At 40.4% G+C, this 20,977-nt stretch overlaps 1 protein-coding gene across 1 annotated transcript in view; it reads right to left on the minus strand.

Annotated features, from left to right (window-relative positions):
* The window catches only part of trpn1 (transient receptor potential cation channel, subfamily N, member 1), a 173,535-nt gene that overhangs the window by 55,884 nt on the left and 96,674 nt on the right, over positions 1 to 20,977 (minus strand). The window contains exons 5-12 of the mRNA XM_052023457.1: positions 20,715 to 20,819; positions 18,978 to 19,076; positions 15,047 to 15,148; positions 13,801 to 13,902; positions 7,839 to 7,937; positions 5,457 to 5,657; positions 3,623 to 3,724; positions 380 to 478 (exon numbers count right to left, since the gene is read on the minus strand). Coding sequence (XP_051879417.1) covers positions 380 to 478; positions 3,623 to 3,724; positions 5,457 to 5,657; positions 7,839 to 7,937; positions 13,801 to 13,902; positions 15,047 to 15,148; positions 18,978 to 19,076; positions 20,715 to 20,819 — 909 coding nt within the window. The remainder of the gene's footprint in view (positions 1 to 379; positions 479 to 3,622; positions 3,725 to 5,456; positions 5,658 to 7,838; positions 7,938 to 13,800; positions 13,903 to 15,046; positions 15,149 to 18,977; positions 19,077 to 20,714; positions 20,820 to 20,977) is intronic.

Below are 20,977 nucleotides of genomic sequence, written 5' to 3' on the forward strand. Positions count from 1 at the left end.
TGAATGACCTGTTTCCAAGCTGTGATAGGCAGTGATTGACTTGAAGAGTGAGGATGCATCCAAGAGGCAGCTCGATAAGAATGTGAGGGAGCAAGGAAGTGAAGAAATTTCTGCTATGAAGTGAGGTGGGGGGAGGGTTGTGTGGAACAGTTGGCCTGCTTCTGTCCTATAAAATCTGACATCAATCTGTTACATGTGGAAAGAAAAGGAAAGAGATTTAAGCCATGATTGTGTTGGATTTTGGCCATGTTTGTATTGGATGGTAGAGCAGGCTTGACGGACCAAATGGCTTATTCATACCCCTATCTATGTGTTTCCATGTTTCTACAGGATGTACTTGTTCAGTCTTCTCTTTGTTGGCAGCGTTGGGTCCTCCTACCTTTGACTGCCATGTTACGTCACCTCCCTCCTCAATCAATGCTTGGATCATATTCAGGTTGCCGTGCCGAGCTGCTATATGCATGGCCGTCTCACCATTCTGTGGACATCAAGCAGATTACATTAAACCCACTACAGCTAGGAAGAATACACAACCATTGATAATAAACCCAGGGCCTTCTGGAACCTTTCAGTATAACTTTAGGATAAGAACGAAAGTAACCAACTATTCCAAAGAAATTTGAACCTAACTAATTTACATCAGCTTTACACTTAAGTACTGATGCTTGAGAGTTTCCTTGTATTTTGCAACAAGATATGCTTGCTGAAATCCTCTCACGCTCATCTGTGCAGCTCTATACCTACTCAAGCCCATGAGAGTTTCTTCAAACAATGCAGTAATATGCAGGCGTAGATTTACCTATAATATCTATGCATAGCACAATCCACAAAAAAAATGACATTGACGTAACTGGAGAAAACATTGCATTTCTCAGGCCTGAAGGTTTAATTTATCTTAGGAAAGATTCACTGAGGTTTCTTTGCTTTGAAAGACGTTGAAACGTTGACCATCTCTTTGGTTCCACAGATGCTGCTCGACCCACTGAATTCTTCCAGCAGTTTTTTTTTGCACCATATCAACTGCCTGTCGTGCAACCTCCTCGAAGAAATCAAACCATAAAACATCTTTGGCCAATTTTGGGAACTGAAATTCCTTTCTGAAGAAACATTTAAAATTACCTTAACAATAAATTTTGTACAGTTTTCTGAGATGTATTGTGTGCATGCACTTGTATACGTATATTTCCATGTTTGTGTATGTTTTTGTTTGTGGAAGTCAGATGAGAACAGCATGAGGTTGGGATATGGGAGAGTGGAACTTCTTCATTACCCATGAGTGCTGAACAAATACTACAGTAGATAAGATAAGCTAAGATGTTGATTTATTAGTCACATGTACATCGAAACACACAGTGAAATGCGTCTTTTTGCGTTACTGAGAATGTGCTGGGGGCAGCCAGCAAGTGTCGCCACTCTTCCGGCGCCAACATAGCATGCCCACAGCTCCTAACCTGTGTGACTCTGGAATGTGGGAGGAAACCGGAGCACCCGGAGGAAACCCATGCAGACATGGGGAGGACGTACAAACTCCTTACAGACAGTGGCAGGAATCAAACCTGGGTCACTAGAGCTGTAATAGTGTCACGCTTACCGCTACACTACCATGCAGTGACTGCCCATTGCACTTCCTCTGCATATTTAGTGACTTCAATGGAACCAAATATCTAACAGGAGGGAAATAAAAAAAGTGACTGATACTATAGGAATAAAAACAGGAAATGCTGGAAACACTCAGCAGGTTGGGCAGCATCTATTGAAAGAGAAACAGTTAATGTTTCAGAATTAAGACCCTTCGTCAAAGCTGACTCTGTAAAGTTTATTTCTCTCTCAATAGATGCTGCCTGACCTGCAGAATGTTTTCACCAATTTCTGTCCTTATTTCAGATTTTCAGCAATTTTTTTGACTTTCGTTTACTGATATTATAGTGTCTGCTTAATGGTAGAGGCTACGTTGAATTCTAACCTGATTTCTCTGTGATCAAGTAGTATGATCAAGTCCACATCAAGGCCCACATATAAATAATAGCCACTTGGGTGAGGCAGGGTCCTGTGAAACTGAAACTTAGTATAAGTCCAGCACTTTAGGAAAGGGCAAGGGAGTTAGGCAAAGAAATATTACTTAATATGAGTAATTCGTGCTTGCACAGATACTGGAAAGTTTGGCTGAATACACAAAGGGATATTGGGGCCCAAGACTATAGCTTCTTGAAAGTGGCCATGCAAGTAGATAGGGTGGTACAGAAGAGTTTGCCAGGATGCTGTCTGGATTAGAGGATATGACATACAAGGAGAGATTGGACAAACTTGGGTTGTTTTCCCTGGAATATTGGAGGCTGAGGGGAGACCTGATAGTAGTTTATAAAATTATGAGAGGCATAGATAGGGTAGACAGTCAGAATTGTTTTCCCAGGGTAGAAATGTCAAAATACTATAGGATATGCATTTAAGGAGAGAGTGGGAAAGTTTAAAGGAGATGAGTGGGGCAAGTTTTTTTACACAGAGAGTGGTGGGTGTCTGGATTGGGCTGCCAGGAGTAGTGGTGGAAGCAGATATGATAGTGGTGTTTAAGAGGTTGTCAGATAGACACATGAATATGCAGGGAATGGAGGGATATGGATCATGTGCAGGCAGAAGAGATTAAATTTTGGCATCATGTTCGGTGCAGACATAGTGGGCTGAAGGGCCTTATCCTGTGCTGTACCTTTCTATGTTCTTAAAGTGATTATTATCAGTAAATGTCACCCCATCGTCCCAGAATGATGAAAAAATATTTCTTTATTAATAATTGGAGCTCATTAATAAGTCAATCATCAGACAAGCCTTTTAAAATGAAGAAGACAGTTGGAGGAAGTCTGGTTTGTGGGGTCTAATAACTATGTAATCCAATAATTATTACAAGAGGCTGGTAAAAGTTATACATACATGTATAATTATGCATGTTTACTTTTCATACATTGGCATGTGATTACTTAATAGTTTTAATTGTTTGTCCTCCACATCCCTAAGGTCATGCAATCATGAAAATATAATTAGATGCCTAAAAGTAACTCTCAATTCTATTTCTCAAAGTTATTAAAAACATGACTTCCATCAAGCCAAAAGTATAACAGATCCTATTAATGTGATATATAGCTGAATCCTGGTTCCCATGTAAATCTTGTTTACTAATGTAGATCAGTTCCTTTATTAGAATCGGCACTAGGAAAATCTCTTAGTGACTGGTTAGCTTTAAAGTCATTTCATTAGGCTTTGTGTTACTGAGCTTTCATATTATAAAAGAATATTGAACGGAGAGTAAATTTCATTATTGAGCCTAAGTATCTCATTAAAACCTCATGGTAAATTGTATTCCAATTCTTCAGTATTCTAAATGCAATATGAAGTACTTTTGCAACATTGATGGCTGTCAAATACATAATATAAATATAATTAAAGGCATTTGGGAGCTTAATTTGTCCTTGGCCAAAGGTCATAAATGCATGGTATAAGAATGTCAATTATGTTGTGCTCTACATCAATGACTTCAAGGTAGCATAATTTCAGAGGCAGATTTCAAACATTGCACCCTGCTTTTGCCTATGACTGGCCTACATGCCTGAAATCAGATTATGTACATTCTTACCTCTTGCTCAGCATTTACATCCGCTCCACTTTTTAACAGCATCTCTGCCACTTTTTCACCATCTTTAACTTGAGCGGCAATGTGCAGTGGAGTTTCCTGAGCCTGCCGAGAGATAGGAAATATAACTGGACTCAGTTAGGTATAAGGAGGGATCAGAACAAGAAACAGATATAGTTGTATAAATCCCATGCCTGGAAGGAAACTTACTTTATTATGCTCTGAGAATTCCCAATGACCTTCTCAGTCAATGAAATTCTTCTTAAGTACAGTTACTCTTATAATGTAGGGAAATGAAGCAATCAATATGTGTACAGCAAGCTCCCCAAGATTTAAAATAGATAAATGACCATTAAACAATCCCCGTGTTGTAAATTGATCAGTGCTACTTCCAGTATTAAGCACAGAAAGAGGCCATTTGATCAGTGTTTCTGTTCAGCACCAGCAATATGAGAAGGATTATTTTTAATACAGAAAACATGGAGCACCCTTTCAAGTGTGCCTTTCAATGAACAATCTTTGAAGGTAGGTGAAACATTGGGAATGAGGCACTACCCTCTTCTTATATTCATTTGACTGTTAATATCAGGAAACCAGAAAGTTTGCTAGAGTGTAAGTTAGGGCCAGGGAAAGTGTCATATCTCCATTTAATTCCCAATTTCATAACTGCACCAATACGAACTTTTCTGGTACCTGCAATATGTTAAAGGCATATGCCTGCACTGTCCTCTTCAGTTTTTCTTCCTGTTTTCAGATCCTTGACTCAGATCTTCTTAGGACGGCAAAAGCTACGTCTAAGATTGTCGATGTAGACCCCGTGTCACTAGGAGGCACTGATGAGCGATCAAATTCATTTGTAGCTGCCTGAATTTGCACCGCAATCAATCTGTTTCTGGCCATTGTATGTGTTTGGGCCTGAAACTTTGTGCTCAGATTCTGGGAGGGAATGACAGTATCAATACCAAAGATCTAATTCCACCATCTGGAGAGCTGAGAACCAGGGGGTATTGTCTCAGGATAAGAAATCAGTGATTTAAAGCCATGAATTCATACAGAATAGAAGCAGGTCTTTGGCCCACTGAGTATGTACCAACCATCAAGCACCTATTTATGCTAACTCTATATTAATCCCATTTCAGGACTGACAAATTTCTTTACGCAGAGTTGTAAGTCTTCCAAATTCTCTCCCTCCTGAGGGCTGTGGATGCTCATTATTTAAGGCTGAGATCAATCGATTTTTGGAGGTTAAGAGAATCACAAGATGGTGGAAAGTGGACCTGTGCACAGGGTGTAACATGATATTGCATGACATAGAATAGTCCACTCCAATTTTATCTGTTATGTTCAGGCCTGTCCAACCAAGGGATCTTCAACATCCAGACTGGCTTTATGGCACAGAGACACCACGTTAACTTGGGGGAAATTAGAGTGGTCGCAAGAGGAAGTATCATCCAATCAGTCCAGTGTGAAGTCATTCCCAGTGTTCATACATGGAAAGTTCTAACTGAACCAGTCCTCTTGAAGCAGGGATTGAATAGAAAACAAGTCTCATTCTTTGCCGAGTATATATCAGAATGACATAGATAAACTCCATTCACAAATCCTTCCTTCATTTAAGGGAGCAATGTGAAAAAAAAGCAGTCCTCAACCAGCTCCAGGTAACATTTTTTAATCATTTCGTGTTAAGATGAACCATTCACATAAGTTATGTGGTGTGAGGGTAATCATGAGCGAGACCACGACCGGCTTCCTAAGGCAATCACATTTGGACCAGAAACACAGCTTTGTTAATATGACTTTCACTGTGCAAACTCCAGTACGCAAAAACTATTCTTACCTTGCCTCCTTTAAGCTGCACCTGAGCCCCAAAGCCCAGCAGGGTCTGTACCACCAGGGGTTTACAGTGCTGCACTGCAATGTGTAGGGCTGTGTAGCAATCCTTGGTCTTAGCATCAACATGTGCCCCCTTCTGGAGTAAAGCTTTCACTACAGCTGCGTGCCCTCTCTTTGCTGCAGTATGGAGGCACACTGCCCCTGACTGGAGAAAGAAAATAATGAAATATCATGAGGATATGGCAGGAAGACAAGCAGCCGAGAATTTGTTAACTCCTATCTAAAATTCCCAAGGAGATCCTTTTCATTATGTTAATTTACTGTTTATTACCGTACATTTTTAAAATGCTGAGTCCACACTATTTTTCATGTTGAGTACAGTTAACTCTGAAATCATTAGATTTTTGAACCGTAGGGAATTTAAGGGACATGGGGATCAATGGAGTTGAGGGGCAGCATTGGACACAAACTTAATAAACAGCACAGCAGGCTCAAGAGAGGCAGTTTTATATATAAAAAGGTAACATTAATGATTGATCCGTACATGAATGTAAAGGTTTGCACTGTTTTTATTGTTGTATATAGTTTCTTTTTTATGATGAATAAAGTTTATTTTGGAATAAACAAAAAGTGGGGCTGCAGTTAGTGAAGCTATTGCTGGTTGCTGGGTTAATTGGCTCCTGTAAATTACCCCTGAGTATAATAACCCAGGGGAATGTTAATGTGAATGTGTGAGAGAATAGGTTACAGGGAAATATGTAGGTTGGAGGCATTGCTCTGAGACCCAGCAAACTTTATGGGCTGAATAGCCTTAATCTCTCTTGTAAGAAAATATGAGACATTGTATGTCTTACCCCTGTTTTTATTTCTTACGTTCTTCAATGTTAAAAGGTTCCTTGTGATCATACAGTCCAGTGGATACTAAACACCAAAGTTGCATTGCAAACTTTAGAAATAACATAGACTGTCATAATACTTCATTAACTTCATGGAGCATACTTAAAGCAATTGCACTGTGTTGCAGTGACATAAAAAACCAAGTCTGCCGTGGGCAAATATTGAGCAATAATAACGTCAAACTACATTACTGCAAATTCACAGGGAACTGAAACATAATTTTCCATGTCACTTCACATGGTCAAGCATTGAAGACTTCTTAGGACAGAAACATTCTGAAAAAAATTGCTTTGAAGAGGATTTTATGACCAGGTACTTTCAAGTAAAACACAAAATGTGTGTATTTGGCATTAACTAAAGATACAAGGTTTGTCACAGTTTTTCCCTCATGGTCTTTGGAATATCACATAGAAAAGAGTAAGGTCACTCTCTGGAAGCTTATCAGCTTTAATATTAGGGGTAGTTGGATCTGAAGGGGGAGGAAGGTCAACAGGAATAACCTCTACACCAGCTACAATCTCCATATTGTAGTTCTGAAAGTTTTAAATTACCTTTCCTTAAGAGGTACACTTACTGGGATACGGTCAGGCGAAAAAGTTCCAAGGAGTTGAGTCATTAAAAGAGGCATAAGTGTACATAGTCAAAAAATTGGTCAAATGTTTCAAGGAGTGCCATAAAACAGGAAGAGAGGTAAAGAGATGGAGAGGTGGGGAGGAAATCCTAGAGATTAGGGCCTAGGCAGCTGATGGCATGGCCCCAGTGCTGGTAAAATAAACTCAGGCATGTGTGAGAAACTCAAAGGAGTGTGGTTCACAGGAAAAGAATAGAGAACAGGAGGGAATGACAGAGTTATGTAGGGACAAAACCATGGAGGGATTTGAAAACAAGGTAAAAAATGTTTAAATTGAGGCTGGATTCATATCTAATACAGGAAGACAGTTGACACCCATCTCAGCCACAGGATGCTGTTGCAGGAGTTCCTCCAACTGGACCCAGTCCAGTTCTGATGGTCTCTTCCTCCCCAACTAAGGAGAATTACCACTTATACAGCCTGGACTGTTAACACCTGTGGAACTATGCATCCCAGCTTGGAGAGGAAGAGAGAAAAGTTGGCAAAGAAATGTATGATTTTTTAAGGAAATTTTAAATGACCCTCCTTTCTAATTCCTCAAAATGTACACTTATTGGAAAGGAGTCTGGACAATTAGGTTAAATTCATGGGTAGGATATGTCCATTGAGTCATAGAGTCAATGTCCAGGAGAATCCCAAACTTAGAGAAGTGCTGGTTGGATATTCTGAACTGTGGATCAGTGACCTTTCTCCTCAGGCACATTCCCCCTTTGGGAAGGCCAGATTGGTGACTACAAGAGGGACAATGCTTGCCAAATTGGTGCAGACATCAGTGCAGCTAAACTGTGCCCAGCTGGTTTGTGGTCAAAGACCCAAGATGGAAGAAACAAACAGAGCATAAAAAGGAATCAGTTCTACCTTATTGGGCATGTGCAAAGGGACTCCTTTCTTCAGGAATGCCAGCGCTGTCTCAGGGTGGCCACAGTGTGAGGCAATGTGCATTAAAGTACTTCCATCCTATTGATAAAACACATCATATCTGTTTATGCAACAGCAATCAGCTTTATGTCTTTATTTCCATTAAAAATAAGTACTGTCTGTGGTATAGCACTGAGACAAACAAGCCTGATTCCAAGACTGCAGATTCAGCTGATCTCAGTTCAGATTGTAATACTGGTATTAGTGGCCTTATTGTTTCTGGGATGGAGGGAGGAACAGCCAAGAAGGATAAGTCAGACTTGCAGGTGTCATTATATCTTCAAGAGTCTCATTATGTCTATGTTGATGGTGTTGATAGGGTAATTTTAAGTGTGCAGTGCACCTGCATTCAGTCCACAAGAGTGGCACTCAGCTTCCTGTTCCTTACCACTTTAATTCACCATGTCACTCCCCCTCTGGCCTGTCTGTCTGTGGCCTCCTGTTACAACTCAAGGCCCAACTCAAGCTTGAGGAACAACATCTCATCCTTCTGGGCACATTACAACCCTCAGGAGTCAATATCAAACTCGCCAACCTTAGGTCGTCACTCTATATCAGATCTAGCCATTTTGGCTCAGATTTTCTTTTTTTTCTGTATAGTTTGTCACGCTGGGCATGTCTCACAGCCTCACCATTAGAGCAACACTTTACATAGACAAAGAAATTTAATCTGCTACTTCACTGCTACATTGTCCACTCAGAGATATTCCCTTTGTTCTACCCACCCCTCCACCACCTTCTTTACTACTTAAACTAACCTGTTTTGTTCTCTTTCCCTGTTCCGATGGAGGGTCTTAGATCTGAAATATTAACTGTTTTTCCACAGACGCTGCCTGACCTGCAAAGTGTTTCCAGCATTTTCTGTGTATACTTCAGGTTTCCAACATCTGCAGTTTTTGGATTTTAATTTAAGTGTTGTTACAGAACATAGTAAATAGAACCATAAGCACAGGAACAGACCCCACAGCCCACAATGCTTTTGTCAACCATAATGCTCTGTGTAAAAAACTTGACTTGTAAATCTCCTTTAAACTTTTCCCCTCTCAACTTCCCCCTCTAGTATTTGATATTTCTACCCTATCTATGCCTCTCATAATTGTATATACTACTGTCAGGTTGCCCCTTAGCCTCTGGTGCTCCAGAGGGACCTGAAAACACTCCAGAAGTTTGCCCAACCTCTCCTTATAGTTAATACTCTCCAATCCAGGCAATATCCTAGTGAATCTCTTCTGCATCCTCACCAAAGCCTTTGCATTCTTCCCAGAATGGAGTGACCAGAACTACATACAATTCTCCAAATGTAGCCAAACCAAAGTTTTATACAGCTTCAACATTGTTTTTCAACTTTTACACTCAATGCCCCTTCTTTACCACCCTACCTTCTTGTGTTTTCAGGGAGTTATGGGCTTTCACCCCAAGATCCCTCTGTACACCAATGCTCCTAAGGTTCCTGCCATTTACTGTATACTTTCCTCTTACATTTGACCTCCCACATGTGCAACACCTTGTTCCCTTGGCATGTTGGCATTCCAATGTACTTCAGCACTCATATGTGCTGATGCCTCCTTTGCTCATAGGATGTGTTCTCTGGTGTTACTCATATTTGAGTGCTAATATGTATAGACACTGGTGGTCCTGACAATTGAGTGATTCTGCAGCCATGACCACATAGTGGAGTCTAAATTTAACACAACTATGCCCATTGTAGGTGAGTAAGAGGCAGAACAATAACCACTTTACTCAGCAGAAGCCAGCATAGATGTTGATCAGGTCATTGTTGTCAAGGTTGGCATTTATTGCCCATCTTTTAATGGCTTTGAACGAAATAGTTTGCTTCAGAGGATAGATCAGTTTTGTTGTGGGTGTGGCATCACATAAACCAGAATGGATTAGGATGACCGGATTCCCTTATCAAGCTGCATTTTAACGGCAATTTGCAGTCCCCCTTAATGATACCAGCTTTTTAATTCCATTTTATTCAATGGATTCCTCAGTTGCTATGGTCTGTTTTAAACACATGCTTTTGGATTACTAGTCCTGGTGCCTGGATTACATAATGACTATGCAACATAGCTACAATGGCTTTCCAAACTCTGGGGTTTGAGCTGTCTAACCTTCCATCCTTAACATTTGCTCAAATTCATGGGACAAAACTTGCTGAAATATCTTTTTCAAAGGTGGAGTTGGGAGGAGCAAGATTGTTCCTCTCGACATGACAAATCCTCTCTGGGCAGCTATCTGCTTGCTCTTGTCCACGCCACTCCTTCCTCCAAGAGGCCTCAGATCCTTACAACTAGCTCAAATTGGTTGGACCATTGTAGTCATTCTGCATTAGGATGCCTAGTTATTATATTTATTAACTTAGGAAAGGTGAAAATCTGAGAAAGATCATCATTTATCGCTCATTGCTACCTGAATGAGGTGACTGGTAGGTCATTTGCAGGGGAAGTTAAACATCAACCACGTTGGTATACCTGGAAGCATCCATAGGCCAGGCCAGATATGGATACTTCCTGAAGGTATGAGTGAGGCAGATAGGTTTTTACAGCATTCTGTTGGTTCATGATTGCCATTACAAATGCTGGCGTGTTTTATTCATTCCAGATTCATTTAATTGCTTATATTTAAACTCCCCATTTGTTGTGGTGGGATTTGATGAAGATGCTGAGAGGCGTAGATCGAGTGAGTGGACAGTCAGAGACTTCTTCCCAGTGCGAAAATGGCTAACATGAGGGGGCATAATTTTAAGGTGATTGGAGGAAGATATAAGGGGGATGTCAGAGGTAAGTTTTTTACACAGAGAGTGGTGGGTGCGTGGAATGCACTGCCGGCAGAGGTTGTGGGGGCAGATACATTAGGGGCATTTAAGAGACTCTTAGATGGATACATGAATGATAGAGAAATGGAGGGCTATGTGGGAGGGAATGGTTAGATAGATCTTAGAGCAGGATAAAATGTCGGCACAACATCGTGGGCCGAAGGGCCTGTACTGTGCTGAAATGTTCTATGTTCTATGTAGTAAGCATTGCAGAATCCAACTGAATATAATAAAGTCTGGATGGTATTTTATCATGTGTCTGGCTTTCCAGAGAGAATTAGTGAAAAAGAAGGCAGTACCAGGTATTCCCCACATTAACATCAGTTCCCTCACTAAAAACAATCCCAAAATCAATTGAATCTGAATTTTTTGACTCTCTTACTTCAATGCACAAACTTCATTCCATTAAACACATGTTACCCTACAGTGGATTATGGAAGAAACTAACTACGTCACAATCCGCTGCCAATGAAGTAGCTTCAGATTCAGAAGTGCATTTCAATTTTGATTCTTTTTGGTGCTTCCTGCTGTGTAAGACAAGTACGCCCTGACATTTATGTGGTGCTGGTCAAGGTTCACTGAGGTTCATCCTTCCTGCTATTGCACCTGTCCCTAATTGTCATGTTCCTGGACTCTCTTGCATGCCAAACAAATAGTAACCTCAGGTTGTTGGAATGTGCTGTGCATTGGACAAAGCGTGGAGGCAGGTACAATTTGTCCTTGGCAAGTATTTCCGAGACCTCACTGGGGCTTTTAAGAGCTTCACACAACTTTGCCAAGTGGTGACCACGCTGAAACACAATTGCTGCAAGACTGATTGCTGACAATTAGTATTCTGGGTTGCAACCAACAGAAATTGCTCATACTGTGGGCTGCATGGCTCATAACTGTTGAAGCTTGGAACTTAGTACATTGCCAGCTGAGGTGTAATCCAGTTCTGTTCCAAGTTTAACCTTCTGGCAAATATTATGTTCAGCAAAGAGATGCTCACCACAGGACATTTTGTCAGCTGTGCTTTGCACTTCTTTGTCTGGTTTAGATGTATTTATTATGTAGTGACTTTGTGCTAAGGAATTTATGCCTTTATATTTAATATGCTTTTGAAATAAATTGATGACTGTTTTATTTGTTCCTATTGCAATGAAATTTATTAGAGCCAAAATGTAAACATAAACTTAGAAATTTAGTTTTGCAACATTAATGGACTCATGCTTAACACACTGAGTCCTCAAGCTTTGGAAGGACAAACTCCAAGGTGGTGTACAAGGTAAATGGCAGGATTCTGGGCAGTGTAGAGGAGCAGAGGGATCTGGGGGTTCATATCCACAGATCACTGAAAGTCGCCTCACAGGTAGATAGGGTAGTTAAGAAAGCTTATGGGATGTTAGCTTTCATAAGTCGTGGGATCGAGTTTAAGAGCCGCCAAGTAATGATGCAGCTCTACGAAACTCTGGTTAGACCACACTTAGAGGACTGTGTCCAGTTCTGTTCGCCTCATTATAGGAAGGATGTGGAAGCGTTGGAAAGGTTGCAGAGGAGATTTACCAGGATGCTGCCTGGATTGGAGAGTATGCATTATGAGGAGAGACTAAGAGGGTCAGCACAACTTGGTGGGCCAAAGGGCCTGTATTGTGCTGTATTGTTCCATGGTTCTATGGTTCAAACATATCTTCGGTGTACCAAAGGGATTGTTCCCACCCCTCCAATTCCCCATCCCCTTCCACAGCACCTTTCTTGACAGTTGCAGGAGATGAAGCACAAAGCAGTTGAAGGTAGCAGCTCACTTGCCACCCTCTCAAAAGCAACAAATGCTGACCTTGTCATGAACTTGCAGATTTATGTAAATGAATTTTTAAAAAATAACTTTTTTATATGGAAGGATAATAATAAGTGAAATCTAGCCCTCAAGTGGGAGAACCACAGACATGTTTAAAAAAATATTTTTCATGAAAAAGTTTTCATTTTTTCACATATATATTTTTCATATTTTCATTTATTCATTCACAAAATGTGGACATTGCTGGCAATGCCTGCATTTATTGTCAATCCTTAATGGTGTCTGATGGTGGAGGTCATTAAGCATCAACCACATTAGTGCTACTGGAGTCACATACAGACCAGACTTGGTGAGGATGGTGGATTCCCTACCCTGAAGGACATTCTGGGTTGAATACTTGAGTTCAGCACCTGGCCTGTCCGTATTTAAACATTTACTGCCATCTAGTAACTAGGCAATCGCGTTGGCGATCTTAACTAGTTTTCAGTTAAAAGGTTAAGCCATTGAACTTTGTTGTTTGTTTCTTTTTGCCTCTTGCTGCACCCGGCTCTAACATGCCTAAAAGAACTTTGCATAGAACGCAGTGGGTGGCCTAGCCAGTAGCGCTGCTACCTCACAGATCCAGCTAACCAGGTTCAATCCTGACCTCTGGTGCTGTCTGTGTGGTGTTTGCACATTCTCCCTGTGAATATGTGGGTTTCTTCTGGGTGCTTGGGTTCCCTCTCACATCTCAAAGACGTGCAGGTAGGTAGGTGTGTGGCAGATGAAAATAGGTTACAGGGAAAATTAGTGGGGAAATGGGATTGCTCTGAGAACTGGCATTGACTCAATAGGCTGAATAGCCTCCTTCTAAGTCGTAAGGAAATATAGAAATTTTAATATTAATTTACAGCTGTGGATAGTGGGAAGAGTAACATTGATTCAAATTAAATCACTGTAAATATCAGTATAATCCAATGTTATTATCCAAGTGTTATTTCATAGTTCTGACAAGGAGTCTCAGACCCAAAAAATTAACTCTGTTTCTCTTTCCACAGATGCTGCCTGACCTGCTGAGTGTTTCCCACACTTTCTGTTTTTATTTCCAGTTTCCAGCATCTGCAGTTTTTCTGATTATTAATTGCTGATGCTCAGGCAGTTTTCTTTGGACTGGATTAGTGGACCAGTTGTTGTTTCCCTGGTCAACATTTAGGTATGCTTGGGGAGTCCTACTTGTCCTGTTCAGAACAACAGGCATCTCATCTTTCTGTAGATTCTGCTCACTTAATTACCATAAAAACGCATCAGAGTCTGAATGGGGGAAGTACCTTTGTTCGGGCCAGTACATTGGATTTAAATTTCTCGGTTAATACTTCAACCACATTGGTGTGTCCTCGCTCGGCAGCAATGTGCAATGGTGACCGGTCCAGCTGTAACATTGAAATAGATAACATTGATCCAAATTAAATCACCATACAAATCAGTGTAATGCAATGCTACTAACCATATGTTATTTATTAGATTCATAGAATCATACTGATTTATTGTACAAAGAAGGCCATTTGGCCCATCATGCCCATGAGGGATAGACATACATATAGACATAGACCATTCGCTCCACCTAGTGCATACTGGCCATTAACCACCCATTTGTACTAATTCTACATTCTTCAATTTTTTTTTATTATTCTTCCTTCATTCTCATGAACTGCCTCCCCCCCCCCCCCACCTCCCTACTGATTCCACCTCACCTATACACCAGGGACAATTCACAGTGGCCAACCAACCCACCAAATAGTATGTCTTTGGGATGTGGGAGGAACTGGAGCATGCAGAGGAAACCCATGCAGTCACAGGGAGAATGTGCAAACTCCATTCACACAGCACCCAAGACCCGGACTGAACCCCTGTACCTGGCACTGCGAGGTAGTGTCACCACTAGCTGTGCCACAGCGCCGCTGAAGAAGTACTTCTCATCAACTTTGGTTAAAACATGTGGAACTGAAACCAAATTGTTTTGCTGGTTAGGAAATTGGCTGAGTTGTAGGAGACAGTTAATGCTAACATTTTGCATGGACAATGAGATAAGGCTCTGATTGTACTTATTGACACATTTTATTTGTTCCTCACAATACTCATCTCACTGCCTATGCAAAATGTTAGCATTGTTTCAAGTGCCCACAAAAATAGAATATAACTTCAGATGAGCAAGGTCATTGGCCCCATCTTAATTTCTAACATGTCCCAATATAGTAGCTAATTGTTTCTCCAGTGCCTTTTTCCTCCATTATTCTTCCTGGAAGTTTACTTGACACATTTGCATGACCTCTCTCACTCACTACCCTGGATATTGTGAATTGGATCTCCCCTAATTGGACCTTTATGGTCCTGTGGCTTGCTCTGTCCTCCATCCATATCAATCAGACTGACTTCAAGACAGGGAACCTGTTGGGGCCAAAGCTTCTAAGTTTCCAGCCGGAATCTTCATGCATCTTCAGCGCCTAGAATACATAACCTTTCCAACCTCTGTTCTAATCATTAACATCTTCAGCCCATGTGAATTGAATACAGTACCTTGTCTGTAATGTTTGGATTGGCTTTGTACTGATAGAAGAACTTCAGCATTAGTTCATCCCCTTCCCAGGCAGCAACATGTAAGGGAGTCTGACCTTCTTCCTGCAGTGAAGGAACAGGCAGAGGTGAAAAGTACTATCTTCTTTCGTATCCACTGAAGTACAAATATATTTAAGTTGCTGTAAATTTCCCCCACATCCTAACGAATACTTGGTCTTTCCTTGGGTTTTGGGCAACACAGAGAAATTATTATATGCCTCAGAAACAAATGGAATTCCAGGAATAGTTCCAACCTTACAACTCATAGAAATTAACTTTCAATACCAGAGCTTGCCAAACGTGAGGTTTGGTATTAACTCCTAAACAGGAATGTGCCAATAAACAGTCAGCTGTCCATTCATAACGTTAATGATAAAATATTTATAGCTCCTTCGATTATAATTCTATTCTCTTGTGCACTGAGACCTGATTGCATCATTTTACTTCATCTACAACACTGTTATCTTGCCTGAAATACTGCCCTCCATTTCACAGGGACTGTATGAACAACACAAGGAATACACAACCAGCTTGTTAATTGCCTGAGGCAGCACAATTTTTCATCTGTCATCAAACAAGTTTTCAATGCAACAAATAATTTACCCCTTAGTCCTCGAAAACATTCTTGAAAACGAGTTCTCAATAACCATGCTATTTTAGCTATTCCTTTAAAATTATCAGAGATTAAAACTACTGTTTTTAAAACATAATATTTCACAAATTCCATTGCTAATCTGATTACTGCTAACATTGTCTGACTTGTGTGCATTGAACCCATGTGGCATTTTCTCACTTTCCAAGGTCTGCATATTTTATTTCTTACAGAAGATACCTTTGTACTCCATTTCCTCCTACAACTAACAGTTGCATTTTTTTAGCTTTTGCTTAAAATCTATCTTGCTATTTTACTCTTAGTTATCCTCCTTACATAAGAATGTAAGCAGTAGAAAAACATCCCTTGAACCTGCCCTGGCATTTAATAAGATTATGGCTGGTCTGACTTTGGCTTCAATACTTTCCTGGATAACCTTTGATTCCTCTGAAATCCAAAACACATAAAAAAACTCTATCTCTGCTTTACTTTTAAGTTGATTGTGATCTCTTAGTTCAGCCACCTGATCTTTTTTCTGGGGCTAAAAGCCAACTCATGTATGGGTCCCCATCAACTACAACTGAGCCGAGTACAACACAACTGTGGATCTTCTACATTCTGCTAACTGTCTAAGCCACCAAGGCTCTTGAAGAACCTTCCTACAGGATGTCATAAAGATATGGAAGCAACTTTTTTTTGTTTCTAATATACGTAGAACTATTTTGGTTTGTGTGGAGGGGGTAACTGGAATAGCATATTCACTACTTTTAGAAAGATGTAGCAAGGTGGAGAAATTCAATTCCAATCTGAGAAAATTGCTCCAAGATTTAGAAAACACAGAATTCCTTTCAACTATCAAAGGTGGTGCTTGTTGATTTATAGTAGGGGACAATAATAAGAGCTAAAGAAAATAAAAAAATAAGCATTAGTTGGCCATACCATCTCTCCAGCCTGTCCACACGTTCAATAAGATCATAGAGTCATAGCTATACCGCAGAAAAACAAGCCCTTCAGCCCAACTCATCAATACTAACCAGGTTGCCTACCTGAGCTAGTCTCATTTGCCTATGTTTGGCCCATATCCCTCTCAATCTTTCTGTTACGAACCAGCAACAAAAGAAACACACCGAGTCATGATTCAGTGTCAAAAACTACTTTATTAATAACTACTTATGATAATAAGAAAAATAAAAGTAAAAATGTTAGAATGTTAGAAATAATAACGTTAGAATCTTAAACATTAACCCCAAAAACTAAACTCGTAGTGTGTGTGTGGTATCTCCCCAAACTCCACGTCCAGGAATGGTTCTTAAAGTTCAGTTCAGCAAGCTGTAAGGTGAAACGTGAGAAAAGGCTTCTTCAATAACCACCGTTGACTGAAGACAAAACGTAGATGTAGAGAGAAAATAGAGAGTAATTACGAAATCCAAATGGTCCACTTTGGAACCCAAATGACACCTCAGTGTCTACTCAGCAGTGACCACTCCACCGCATCTGCTTCACCCCGAAAGGATCTCGAATCATGGCTATCCACACAAATACCTGTTTCCTTCTACAGGTCAACAACAAAGTGAACTCCACTGCTTTGTTCCAAAGTATCTGCCACCCCGAAAGGCATCCGAGACGTGGCCGTCCACACAAATAACTGTTTCCCTCTACAGGTTAACGACAAAGTGGACTCCACCGGATTACTCCAAAAATCCATATGTGGATTGTAGTGACAGACACAGTTACAGTTTTTCATCCACCGATAGAGACTAGCAGGCTGCTGTCTCTCTTTCTCTCCTCTCTCTCTCTATCTCTCTTCTTCAGTCTGACTCCAACTGACTGCTTCAAAATGTCATTATGTCCTTTATCTTCTGTTGACGTAAGCACGCCACACACACACACACACACACACACACACACACACACACACACACACACACACACACACACACACACACACACACACCCCACTATGCTCTATCTTAAAGGGACATTCACCAATAGTGACCTAGTCCATAACACTTTCCTACCTGTCTTTTAAATGCTGTAATTGTACCGCCTCTGTCACTGCTTCTGGCAGCTGGTTCCATTTACACACCACCCTTCATGTGAAAAACTTGCCCTCAAGTCCCCTCTCACCTTAAACCTATGCCTTCTACCCTGGAAGAAAGACTGTGACCATCCACCTTATCTATGCCCCTCATGATTTTATAAACCTCTATAATTCACCCCTCAATCTTTTTTGCTCCAGGGAAAAGAGTCCCAGCGCATCTAGTCTCGTCTTATAATCAAGCCCTCCAGCCCCGGCAACAGCCTTGTAAATATTTTCTGCATCCTCTCGAAATTAATCACATCCTTCCTATAGTATGGTGACCAGAACTGCACACAATACTCCATGTGCGGTCTCACCAATGTCTTGAACAGCTGTAACGTGTTGTCACAACTCTTATACTCAATCCCTGACCAATAAAAGCAAGCATTCCATACACCTTCTTCACCACCCCACCTACCTGTGTTGCCACTGTCAGGGAACTATGTACTTGTATGCCTAGGTCCCTCTGTTTGACAACACTCTCCAGGGCCCTACCATTCACTCTGTATGTCCTGCCCTGGTTTAACTTCCCAAAATGCATCATATTATACTTGTCTGAATTAAATTTCATCTGCCATTCCTTTGCCCACTTTTCCATTTGATCTAAACCTTATGGTAACCTCAGACAACTTTCTTCACTGTCCACTACACCAATTTTGGTGTCATCCACAAATTCTCAAATCATGCCACCTACAGTCTCATCCAAATTGTTAATACATATGACAAATGGCAGCTGACACAGCACTGATTCCTGCCTCCAATCTGTAAACCACTTTCCACTAACCTCCTTCCACCAAAACAATTGGCTAGCTCACCCTTGATCCCATGTGAACTAACCTTCCGGACCAGCCTACCATGCGGGACCTTGTCAAAGGACTCACTAAAGTCCATGTAGACAACATCTACCACCCTGCCCTCGTCAATCCTCTTCAAAGAACTCAAATTTGTGAGACATTATAGTTGATCCTATACCATGTCCACTTTCCTCAACAATATAAATTTTTAAATTAATTTTTGCATTGTGATGTGGTAAAATCTAATATTTTTTCATTTATAATTCATAGATTTACAATCTTTTATCCTCTGTGGCTGTGGTGATTTGATTCATTCTGCTAATGAGTGTGAGAAAATTTCTCCCATAAATATTTCAGCTTGTGCCTTTATTATTATAGGATAATGGTGTAATTTGTCATTGTTGTTCTATACTTATGCTTACTCACATTTTGAAAATCAACACCAGCACCAAATTCCACCATGAGTTTAGCCAACTCTGCATCTTTCTTTCTGCAGCAAACATGTAAGACTGTGTCACCGTTATCCTGAAAATAAAGATAGGAGATTAGGTGGAAATTTCTTCTATTTATAAAGCTCTTCCACATACACAATATTGTAAAAAATTTATTTTCTTGTAAAATCCATGTGAACCTAGTACTTCAGAATGCAGAGCAGATGGCTTTGAATCAACTGATACTACATTGGATGTTAAGAATGTCACAGTTCTTTAAATGTATTCAAAGGAAATGAAAACAGACTGATGTAAAATGAGCTGTTGATTCACTTTCATCCATATTACACCATTCTACAGAGACCCATGTTTACTAGTCTAGCTTAGGCCAGGCACAAGTAAGATGAATCATCTTCATACTTAACAAGTGGATAGAAATCTGAATTCTGGTGCCATTGTGGTTGTCACTAGATGACGAGAACAACAAGTGGTTCGGGACTTCCAGCTGAAACTGCATACAAGCAATGGTTTTACTAAATATAATAGTGGAATTAAGGATTATCATTACTTGATAAAGCTCAGGATCCCTGTGGGCACAATTACCAAACTGCATTCTTCTTTTTTACATTCTTCCAGTGAATTTGGAGGGTTTTGTGGAAGCAATATTGGTGTTAACTTTCTGGTGTTTGAAGTACCTGCTATATGCAATCCAGATCTCAGAAGCATATAGGAAAGCAGGGATCATTGCTGCCCAGTAGACCATGATTTTGTGCTAGGACTGAGGTCTTGATTTTCAAACACCCTTTTCCTCAATCAACCAAAGGCTGGGCTGGTGCATTAAAGCTGATTTTATCAATTTTATCATTAATGTTTGACTGTGCTGAGAAATGGTTCCCAAGATATGGAAAGTGGTTCATGTCTCATGTTAGCTGATGCACAGGAGATGTCTTCTGTTGTAGGTACTGTTTTATTTATGTCTGCAAATCCTATATCCACAGAGGTATTGGTTAAAGAGACAACAATTCATCATACAGATTGCCATAAATACAAATGGAGAGAAGGTATTTTGAGTAAGTCACCCTGTCTATGTCAATTGTAGCTGGTCTGCATATGCCTGCAACCAAAACACAACTCCTTCATACTTAACCAAACAAATCTGCTTTCAGTACTCTATTGTTGGTATTGTTTTGTAACCCGAATACAGGCTCGCAACCTATTGCTTATTCACTTCTTAATCTACAGATGCTTTCTTTATATTATTTTGATCTTCCAGCAACCATGCATAGCACTATGCTTCAGTCAAGAAGATATGTTCTGTGATTGATCAAACCATCAGTGTTTGCTTACAGCAATGTCAGTATCTTGAGAGGAGAATTCATAGTCCAATTCAAACTGGTTGTGATCTTCTGAGTAACCTCATACCATCCCAACTTTGAGAAGAGGCTTACTATGGATTCAATAAAGAATACAGCATTGGGGATAGAGGATTCTACCCCATCAAAGAAACAGAATGCAGGTTTGTACTTGCAGGGAAGAGTAATATCAAATTATTTCATGTACATCATTAGAGGATAAATTTGTATTTTCAGCAGAGCCAGCATTAGAATTTTTGCAATGGGAACAAATATTGACAAGGAGGACTTGCTCGCCCAATGATTTTTCTTCTTCTGTTGTCAAGCCTTACAGTACAATGCTCTGACAGTACTTGAACCATGGCCAAGTTAACTTGTACCTTCCGTTGTGTCCTGAGTTGTAGATCAGCATTAACGCTAAGCAGTTCCTTGCAGACTGCGATATTACCAACTTCAGCACTTAGAAACAAGGGAATGCAGCCATCCTATGAAAAAGAGGGAACAAAGTGAGATCACAGAAAGAAAATGTGAAAAGACTTACATTTATGTTGTGCCTTTCACCCCTTCACCGTACTTTTAAGATGTGGTTACTACAGAAGTGCAAGAAGTAGCGACCAGAGAGCGGAGAGTGCCGGAAATTAAC

Source organism: Pristis pectinata, chromosome 9, assembly GCF_009764475.1.
Source record: "Pristis pectinata isolate sPriPec2 chromosome 9, sPriPec2.1.pri, whole genome shotgun sequence".
Classification (NCBI taxonomy): domain Eukaryota; kingdom Metazoa; phylum Chordata; class Chondrichthyes; order Rhinopristiformes; family Pristidae; genus Pristis; species Pristis pectinata.